Source organism: Fusarium solani, assembly GCF_023522795.1.
Source record: "Fusarium solani strain SB1 chromosome Unknown bctg00000002, whole genome shotgun sequence".
In the NCBI taxonomy this organism is placed as follows: Eukaryota; Fungi; Ascomycota; class Sordariomycetes; order Hypocreales; family Nectriaceae; genus Fusarium; species Fusarium solani.
The window spans coordinates 1857071-1867189 of record NW_027072155.1 but is presented as its reverse complement, the minus strand read 5'-3'; the positions used below and the strand labels follow the sequence as shown (position 1 = coordinate 1867189).

General features: G+C 55.7%; 2 protein-coding genes across 2 annotated transcripts; one reads left to right on the top strand and one right to left on the bottom strand.

Moving 5' to 3' along the window:
• Positions 1 to 29: 29 nt before the first annotated feature.
• On the bottom strand, positions 30 to 5384 carry MRS44_004551 (uncharacterized protein; the record flags this gene model as incomplete). The annotated part of the gene is made up of 1 exon (XM_046283217.2): positions 30 to 5384. One exon carries the CDS (start codon positions 5382 to 5384, stop codon positions 30 to 32), a length of 5355 nt encoding a protein of 1784 aa, XP_046136316.2.
• Positions 5385 to 5749: 365 nt separating this feature from the next.
• MRS44_004550 (uncharacterized protein) lies at positions 5750 to 9739 on the top strand (the record flags this gene model as incomplete). The annotated part of the gene is made up of 1 exon (XM_065622249.1): positions 5750 to 9739. One exon carries the CDS (start codon positions 5750 to 5752, stop codon positions 9737 to 9739), a length of 3990 nt encoding a protein of 1329 aa, XP_065478321.1.
• Between the last annotated feature and the right edge of the window lie 380 nt (positions 9740 to 10119).

Here is a 10119-nt window from a genome sequence, read left to right as displayed (position 1 = left end):
TCCCACTACATCTCATGGCTTTATCGAACTCAGGTCCACGGTACAAGTCTTCCACCCCCCTTCTCAGCCGGAAAGCAAATCACATTAAGACCGAGAGCGTCAGACGCTTCGGCCCTTGCAATTATCGGAGTCTGTCCGATTGGCATCCGGTGTTCAAACTCCTTCCATCCCCATGGCGACCACTCATTCCGACCAAAAGCTCCAGGTATCGATTTAGCCCAGGCAAGCTGTAACTTGCGGCCGGGATCTACCCATACCACTCCCACCGCTGTGTTCGACGAGTGACCCAGGAGACACAGGTCAGAGAGGGGACTCGCGCAACCTGGTGAAGCAATCCTGATGATGGGGTCCCAACTCCTTCCATAGAAGATCCAGTTGACATCTCCCGTGGAGCCAAGACAGAGGGACCCATCAGTAGATACCCAGAGCACGTAGGGCTTTGCGTCCATTGGGCCATTGCTACCGGTTCCATTCCCAATAAACGCAGTTACCGAGGTGCCAGGTGCTGCCCCAACATTACGGTATGCAATCGCGGTCCCTGTCAAGGGCGGATCAGTTTCGCGGGCTGGTGTGTACGAGCATGTCCCCATAAGATCCCCGTTTGAGCGCACCCAGAAGAGATAAGCTGCCTCATCCTCCTTGCGAGAGTCATACATCCATGTAGTTGCCATTTGCGCCGGCCTCGCCAATGAGGAGGTGACGTCGACACTGCCGGCTGGAAGAGAGGCCCCTGGCTCGACATCGACCCATTGCTCCGAGTTGGGACCGTCAGGTACAGCTCGGCGGCCAAATATCTCTCCGCGTGGACCCAGCCACCAGATGACGGGATTGCGCCGTGGTCGAGGCTCCTTGACTGGCACTTCGCCGCAGGCTGCCAAACACCCCCCGCCGAGCGTTGATGCACTGCCCGGAGGCGCGAGGACGCTATAACTCCAGTTCTCGGGCCCCAATCCTTCATTCTCCCTTGACCAGAGGTTGACGCTACCGTCGTTGCCGATCCAGACAATCTTGAACCGTCGATCTTGGTGCATCTGAACCACAGCAAGGGCGCCCGCCCCGGTGAGGTCAGGCTTGGACTGGGGGACATTGGGGCCAGCTTCTTCGTATGCTGTCCCCTCTGAAGCGTGCCATCGGATTCCGGCGAGGCGTTTGCCATCTCTCCAGTACCACATGTCGGTTTTGAAGCCCGTTGTTCCTGACTCGCTCCAGAAACGCATGCTCGGGAACCGGCTGGTGGAAACCGGGGGAGCTGGGCCAGGATTCTCCAGGCGTGTCGTCACGGCCATGCCGTGTTCTTCTACTGTTTCTTTTACGGTTGGCACTGTAGTGAGATTTGCCTCCCAATCCACCACGGTTCCATGGATCGAGATGTCGTCCACCGCGATGGTCACCTTGATTGTAAGCCCTAAGTTTTCATTCCCGTAATCTTTAAGCTCATCCGCCTTGAAGCGGACAATCTCTTCTTCATTGCCTGTTGGCTCGCGACGGAGTGGCTCCTTTGAGGACCCTTGCAGTCGGCTAGTGATGGCAAACTTGTGTTTAACGGGCACATGTTCGGTGTTGAGCGGTGGTGGCCATATGACCGACACATGATAGTCCCGACCCCAATAAAAGGAGCATGAGCCTTGGAGGTCTTCTTTGCTTGGAACCTGCGGGAACACAAACGGTGCCGAGTCTGGGCCTAGCATGCGCCCATTGTCGGGGGCCACGATTGTTAGTCTCGTCTCACGAGGTACGAAATACCCGAGCTTAGAGATGAGCTTGTCGAAGGAATACCGGTAGCCTTGGCCGTCAGGATCATGCTCTGCTTTCGGAAGCTCGAAGGTCTCCTTAAACGGCTTACCGACACCTTGTCGTGTGACGATAAGGTGGGCTTGGGCTCCCGAGGGAGGGAGACGAGACAAGGAGAAGACGAGTTTGAGAGTCTGATTGTCCAGGTCGAAATTGATCTCCTCGTCCTCAAGGGTGGCAATGACGGCAGGCCGAATTGTCAGCTGGGTTGTCCGTACACTAGTCTGTCCGCCAGGGCTTCTTGGCCGCCACAGCAGGTCGAATCGTGCATTCCTCGATGGCCCAGCAGGCCAATCAGCAGAAGGGTCCGGCTTCGGCTTCGGCAGGAGGAAGGTGACGCCTCGCAGAATGAATGATGTCTTGAACGACGTCGTCTGAGGGGCGACCAGGCCTTCAAACCGTGGCTTGATTTTGATGATGAGCATGACGAGTTTCCCAGCCTCAATAGGGATAGGATCGCCCTCATCGGGGAGCGCCTCCGGGATGAAAGAGTAGAGGCTAGACGTTGCGAGCTTGCGAGTAAACGACCACCACTCACTGGGGCTTAGATCCTCCAGCGCAGGAGTTATCGGCTGATTACCAGTGCCTGGAATCACAATGACACCCCGAGACCCATCTTTGATTTTGGGAGGGTATATCCCAGAGCTGAGGGCGACGGGGATGCGAAGTTCTACTTCAGCTGGAAGGCCGCTAGACTCTTCGGCGCTTATGTTGAATATGAGATCAGTCGGTGTCTCTGGCGCGTAAATCGTGTTGCTGGTGTTTCCTGCCTCGTAGCAGAGGCAACAGCTGACATGTAGGGGAGTCGCCGAGTACGGGAGCGTATTGCTGGACTCAAGCTCGTGAAGTGTTTGAGGCTTTTTCTGAATGCTGTTCTTTGCCTCAAAGTCGTACGGAGAGATGGGAGGGTGAATCTGGAGTCTTGGACCAGTTGGCAAAGCGACATTGCTACTGGGAGGTGCTCGGACGATGCGCTCAGGAGGTGCTGACTCTTTTCCAGATTCCTCGTTGCCTGGTCCCGGCCCCGATCCTGTTGAAAGCTTGAATGCCGCCTTTGTCCATCGATTTGAACTTGAGACACCGTGGCTTTTATCGCTCTCTGCTTTCAGTTCCAGTCGCAAGTTGTAGGTCCTGAGCTGTGTGGCAAGGAGCGACGACGAATCGGACGCACCCGTGTAAGCACCCTCGCTGTCTTTGATAGCCTCATGGTACTTGTTCATGTACGTTGCTGGCCGCAGCATGCGAGCTTTGAAGTCGAACCCAAGAACTGATTCTTCATCTTTGAAAGTATCCCCACCCGCAGAGCCAACCTTTTGGCCGATCTTCTTCGGCACTGGGCGATGGTACACCTGCAGCTCGCTGCCGGATAGGCTTGAACCGAGACAGAAGCCCTGCTGATGGTGTGGTTGACTGATACGGATGTAGCTGAACTCTTGTTCCCCGGGAAGACGATCGAACAGGCACACGAGAACGTCCTCGGCCAGGACTTGCATGAATTGCACCTGACGGGCATTGTCAGGTGCATTTTCAGGAAGTGGCGCCTCTACTTTGAGATCTGGAAACGCGCTGACGGCGGTGCTGCGCATGAGGAACCCCCAGCGTGGCAGCTGAGGGATCGTTCCACCATCCATGGGAGTGTTGAGATATTTGTTGATGCATTTCTTGAAGGATCTTCGGATAGTGTCATCATCACGCGCAAAGTGGTTCGCGAGACTCAATCCACCGTCGACGAGCCAGTCGATCCAGATGTTGTCCACGCAGAACGTCCGAATTGACTCTTCAGGCAACATTTCTGGGTCAAGAATGAGGCTGTGCATGGGGACACCGGCGAGGAGGAAACGATCAACAGCCCAGGCGCGGATGGTAGCTGCGTCAGCGTCGATCTGGCGTACTGGAACAGGGTTGCCCTCTGCATCTTTGGACTCGTAGCCAAACATGTGCAGGGTCACCTGGCCGACCTGGTCCTCATAGTCGGCGATAGAGTAGGAAGTGTCGTTTGATAACCGCATGACGGGAAGATTGGAATTATCGGGGCGAGCCCACCGATCTGCAGCGCTTCTATTGTGAAGGTCACTTATGTCTTGGGCCTTCTGCAGATGCTTGACTGCGTCTTTCAAGCCGGAAAGATAGGTCTCCCTGCTGCTGAGGATCTTGTAACCCTTTTGAGAGAGGGCCTTTGCCTTTGCTCGGCGAACGGCCTCGGAATGGATGTTGCCTCTGAGACGAAGTAGGCTTGCGCTCACAGCACGGTCAGCCATCATCATGGATCGACCAAGTGTCCACGCGGAGTTGTAAGAGACGTCTGGGATTCCCGTCTCCTTGTCAACCCGTGCAAGGCCCTCGCCATAGAGCGAGAAGGCCTCGGGAGGGTCCTCGCTTGGCGCAACGGGGATCAGCGGACCTCGCATCAGCACCTTGGTCTGCGCTCCTGTAAGGTCTGTGTGCCGCTTCAGGGCATATCCCTCCTCAGCTCTGGCTTTCAACCAAGCTAGTGCCTCGGAAGGTCCTTCTTTGACTTGATCGCTGTAGGGCCCTTCGAGAGGACCTATAGTCTCCCCCAAATTTGTCATAATCTGACGAAAGTCGCCTGCGGTATCTGGAACGGCTATCCACTCCCATGCATGCAGAGATACCAAGCCCACATACTGGCCTGTGACCTTGTCGGCTGAAATGGCGATCTTGTGGACGTCTTCAAGTGAAATGAGGTGAGAGACGACACGCGTTGGTGAGGATATCCCTGGAGGCCCCGTGCGAGGACTGACAACGACGGAGAAGTGTGGCCGATGAGCATCGCCGCTGTCGTCCGCAAAAGAGCTCGCCGTGAAGCCGCTGCCGCTATCCTGCGTCGATGCCATGAATGCGAATTTTGACAAGTCGGCATTCCCAGTCCAGACTGGCTTGTTATCGCCGTCGTACGCCATGAAGACTTTCTTGAATATCTCCGAGTCGAGCACCAGCAGGGATAGATGATCATCGGGATTAAAGTCATCACTTGCTCCTGGTGCATTCAAGGCTGACTTGATTGGAAAACCAGGAGCAGAGAGTCTAGAGGCCGTGGTGACGATAGAGCCATACTCAGTTGATAGCTCATACTCTTCCTTGAAGCCAAAGGCCTTGTATGCCTCTGGGTCCAGGAGCAGCTCTTCGTCCGAAAAGGTCAATACGGCCATGTATGGCAGCTTGTTGGAGCCAACATCTTTCTCAAGGTCTTTCCCAAGGGGAATTTCCCGCTCCCACGGAGTCGTGGGTTGGCTGAAAACCACGTTGGCCAGCGTCCGCGCATGAGCGCTGTGTCCAGGTGCTGGATGGACGCTGTATAAGTCCGAAGGGTCCGGCAACCGAAATTTGGGCAGCGGGACGTGAAGGTCCTTTGTCGTCTGGTCAAGATGGACTGTCTCTCCGCTGGGGAGAGTGATCTCTTGAGAGACGGAGACGTCATAGCTACCGGCGCTCAGGGTGGGTAGTTGGTATGACCACAGCTGGAGTTGTTCGGCAGATGGTGGGTTGTCAGACCCGAGCGAGGCTGCCAACCTGGCCTCCGTCGCGAGGTGGTTGAAGGCCGGGCGAAGATGGTTACGTGAATAAGACTTCATCTTCTGACTGTCGTGTTGACTGTTGAGAGAGAACACCAAGGAAGGGTCACCAGGACCGAGAGAGCAGGACCCGGCGAGGGGTTGGTCCTTGTGTGTTCTAGACGGATGCACTCAGGGATCGGGCCGCTCGGCAGGGTTCCACGCGTCTAGTCTAGTCTCCGTTGCGGGAACGCCAGCCGCGCCGAACTATTGATGCAGGTTGTCACTAGTTTCTCGATACGACACCGTGCAGAGCCCAAAACGACACTGTCTATCTTGACTGCATTATCTAGACCACCAGATGGCAGAGGTGAGTTCCCTCATCACCTACTGGAGAGCTGACAGACTCGTCGTATCCTCCAAATCACTTGGGTTATTCACTGGCCATGGCCTCTCAAGATGCAGCTCCCCCGGCGCAAAAGAACTTTACTGTCGTCGTGCCCATGGCTGTCCAAGCCTTGGTCGTTGCACAAGACTTTGCCTCAACAGCCGCTCAGTTCGCCCCCCTCATCGAGCCCGACTATTCAACCCTTCTGCAACATGCCGAGGCTGGGGCTCCAACCCACGATCTCATGGATGACCTTGACCTCTCGTACTGGCGCATGCAGGCACGATACAGCACCCGCTTCATCGACCCCAGCACCGGAGAGCTGCGTTCGGATCGTTGTGGTGTCTATCTATCCTGGTGTCTACCGCGACTCTACCGTGCCGCCATCACGGCGACTGACAGCGCAATGGGTGCAACGGCAGGCTTGCGAGGCGATGGCAAGCAGCAATGGGACTCGCGCAAGGCTCGTGCAGGTTTCAAAGGCGGTGACGTCTCCGGAACCCAGGCTGCAAACGACCATAGTGTGCAGTTTCGCCCTGCGCCAGATCGCTGGATCGTCGTCCGTCAGGTCCGCGGCAAGCCTAGCCTGACTAAGTATGTCTTGGTTGAGAGCAACTGCATCCGCAGGATCGACCACCTCGATATATCCGAGGACTTTGAGGCCGGGACATGTCCAGCCATGGACACCTCGAAGCCCATCGAGGACCAGCCCCTTTTGAGAATGGGACGGGCTAGGCCACTGGCGCAGATGAAGAACATGACGGAAGGACGCGAATACCGCGTGCCCTTTAACTCCTTTGAGCTGGGGCATGAGTACTTTGCCGACTACGCGCCGCACAACATGGGCGTCTTTTCGTACTTCGACAATCTCCAAGGCATCGATGCCGAGCTTGTTGACTACTCTGTCATTGGCTTCCACTCCTCGGCCAAGGACTCGGATCCTCTCACCTTTGTCGACTCTCACAGACTTATCCCCGACGGCCCGCATGCGTCCGAAAGTGGTGAGATTGAGTTAGAGTTGATGAGCAACAAAGAGCTTCTCGATGCCCTCCATCTCAAGCTCAGCCAGGACTCACCCTCTGCTGCCAACTTTGAACGTGCATCTGCCAGTATAGCAGGCCGCACCCTCACTCAGGGCATCTTGCGTAATGTCAGATGGAGCCGGGCCGACTCTAGAGGCATGCGCTGGCCGGCTGCCTTGTTGCAAGGGGATGTATATGCAAAGCAACCCATCGCCGTAGGCGTGCACATGCTGGACGCTCTGGAAGCCTACCTACATTTTGCCATGGGTGGTAACCAGGCAGCTCAGGCTACGGCACAATCGGCATTATCACAACTCGTCATGCGCATTATGGCAGAGAAGGACGACCCTGACTCGCTGAGAAAGGCTGCCGAGGATGCCGCGTCGCAGTCGTTCCTGGCAAGACCTCAAGGCACGGCCTGGACGCTGCCCAAGGACGAGGCAGAAACCATCTCCAAGGATGCTGCGAAAGATCTTGTCCCCAAGCTAAAGATTCTCAACCAAGGACAAGTAATCTTGGACACTTGCGCACGAGAAGTCGAGCAGCTCATACATAGTCTGTATGCCTGTTGGTGGAACGCAGCCAGTCTTCGAAAGGTGCCGTTGGAGGAGCATCGGCCAGCAAGAGACAAGATCCTAACAGAGGCTCGCAAGGTCGTAGCCCGTCTAGATGACCTGGTTAAGTACATTGCCAAGACTCAGGGGTCAGTAAATTCCGCAAAGCAAGATCTCGAGTACCTCATCCCCGGCAACAAGGCGCTCGAGACGGTTCCCACAGATCCTTTTGGTCAACATCAAGATCCCACCGTGTTGATGGCCGGTGCCAAGTCCGGATGGCCTGACAAATTCAATGAGACCCTGCCCGTGCGGCTGGCCTCTCAGATATCCCCAGACGCTTCTACTGTGGTTACACCGGATGAAGCATGGCTCGAGAGCGAGTTCAAGGATATCTCAAGGCCTGTCGTGGCTTTATTGCGGGAGCTTGAGGCCCCCTCGCCAAAAGGCGTGCCAAATCCCTACGAGGCCGTCGAGGAAATGAACAACACACAGGGATGGTTCCCACTGTTCCTGGAATGGGAGCTGGAGTACTACCACGTACCCTTTGACCGGTGGACACTTGAGAATGACAAAGACACGGGCCGATGGCGTTATGTCATTCCGACGGGAAGCCAGCTCTTGCTACCCATGGACGAGGCTGTGGGCAAAGACATGCGCATCATATCCGGTCGTTCAGCATTTCTTCCTGAGACAGGCAAGTCCCTCCGCACAAGGATCGAACAGCTGCTCGCCCAATCATCAGAAAACACGGACCAGGACAAGAAACAGTTCCAAGAGACGCTCCAGGAGGCTACTGGACTCGAATACTTCGCCGCCGATCTATCTGGACTTGCTGAGCATCTCACCACGAGGCGGCGAGGCCACCATCCACGACCAAAGGCAAATGATGGTAGCGGCATTGAAGAAGCCCTCGGCATTGAAGCTCGAGACTTGCAGCCTTTGGAAATAAACGGGCCGTCAAATCTGGCTCCGTACGGAATCTCGACGCCGCTTGATCCGTCATATACAGATGAGTTCAGCCCCTTTAAGCCTGTGACGCATGGCCAGGCACGCTTCATCAAGTTTGCCATCGTCGACAAGTTTGGACAGGTCGTATCTGGCATCCGCCTAGGTCCTACTGGTGATGGCGCCTTGTATCCAAGCATCTCACCCAGTCTCGCGTGCGGCACGATCCCTGCTCTTCAGGGGAAGGAGTCCGAGTACTGGCCAAACACAGTCGTCCAGGCGGAGGAAAAACATGGGCTATGCCAGTTCTTCCAGATCCCACCGCGCATCAACCAACCGGCGCGACTCAACGCACACTTCCTGGAGCCTCTCTCTGATGCCCAATTCAGTAGCTCAGGAACACCTGTCAGGAACATTGCCAGCGAGTGGGACAACCCGATCTGGGCATGGGTATTGCCAAACTTCCACAACCACAGTGTTCAAGTCTATGGCCCACTGGGAGACTTTATCATCGAGATGCTACTCATCGATGAGAAAAAGACAGTGATCGCATCAGATGGACCCAGCGGTGTAACCGGGCATCCTACTCCTTCTGGTCGACTGCGTGTTCTTGTTGATGCCCTCCGGGATTATGAGCTATGCTCGTCTCTCTTTGATATGCTCACTGGCGCAAGCGACAGTGTGTTGACTACAGGTACCAGCTTTGATAGCGCCCTACCAGCTGCCCTCGGACGTCCCTTCTGCATCGCTGACGTGGGCGTCTCCATTGAGCTCAGTTCACCGCCATTAGAGGATGCTTCTCTGCTGTCCTCAGCAACGTCAGAGCTCGAGCTGGGCGACTATGAGTTCCCCGTTGCGTTAGGGAATCACACGGCAGCATTTGACGGCCTAGTTGGCACCTTTCCCGCGTCTGGGGACATTGACAAGATTGCTTCGGCGTATAACCGTGATAGTGGGGAACTGACAGGGTCCAGTCCTGGCATCATGAAGAAGCGACGGGCTGAGAGTGAGCATCCACAGCCCTTGCGTCTCAAGCCTTATTTCCTTCCTGGAACCCTGGGGGGCGATCTCGATGAGGAACACCACAAGCGGTTGACTGTTGTCAGCGCCATCATTGACCCCAAGACGCCAATGCACATCTACTCGGGATCGCTATTCCCGGTGGCCTCACTGCCACTACCGCGTTGGCCCGTCGATGACGCTCTGAGGAAGCTACGCGCCTTCTTCGCGGTTGGACCGATCTTGGTGCCAGCAAAGCCGGCGCAGGAAGACGCACGCATCATGGTCGTGAATCCTAACGGAAGCAATCTCGGGCCAACGATCCAGATGCCTCTGGGTGGTGGGGAGGGCGTAAATGCCTGGCAATGGCTGCAGCCCTTAAAGGAAAAGAACGAAGACACATGGAATATGGAGACGAAGTGGTCTAACGTGGCTATCATGCCGTTGGATGGGAAGTTAAAGATAGATTCTGCGGATCAGAGCCAGTTGGTCGAGGGTTATATTGTAGTGAACGGGAGTGGTTAAGGATCTGGTAGGTGGAAGGGGGCACGTGATCTGTGTCACGGATCAGTTAGCTTCTTCATCACCACCACAATACATCACACTCTTCGCGCTTAGGCCTTCTTTGCGCACCGGGATCAGATTTATTCATAGCAATACGGCTAAAAGGAGGCTCTCATAGCTTTCTTCCCGATCTACCTCAGCGGTCGAGTACACAATCCAGGGTGGCCAGCAATCCATGTCCAACCATGCCAAGCACCGAGACCCCTGACGAACTACTCCGCGCGCACAGTGCGGGTCATCGGTTCCTATACTTTTTCTATCAGCTGAATTCACGTCACAGCATGGTCTCATGCACAAGCCAATAGTCCCGGTGACAAGATGCGCGGTCTTCCCGTTCAGGA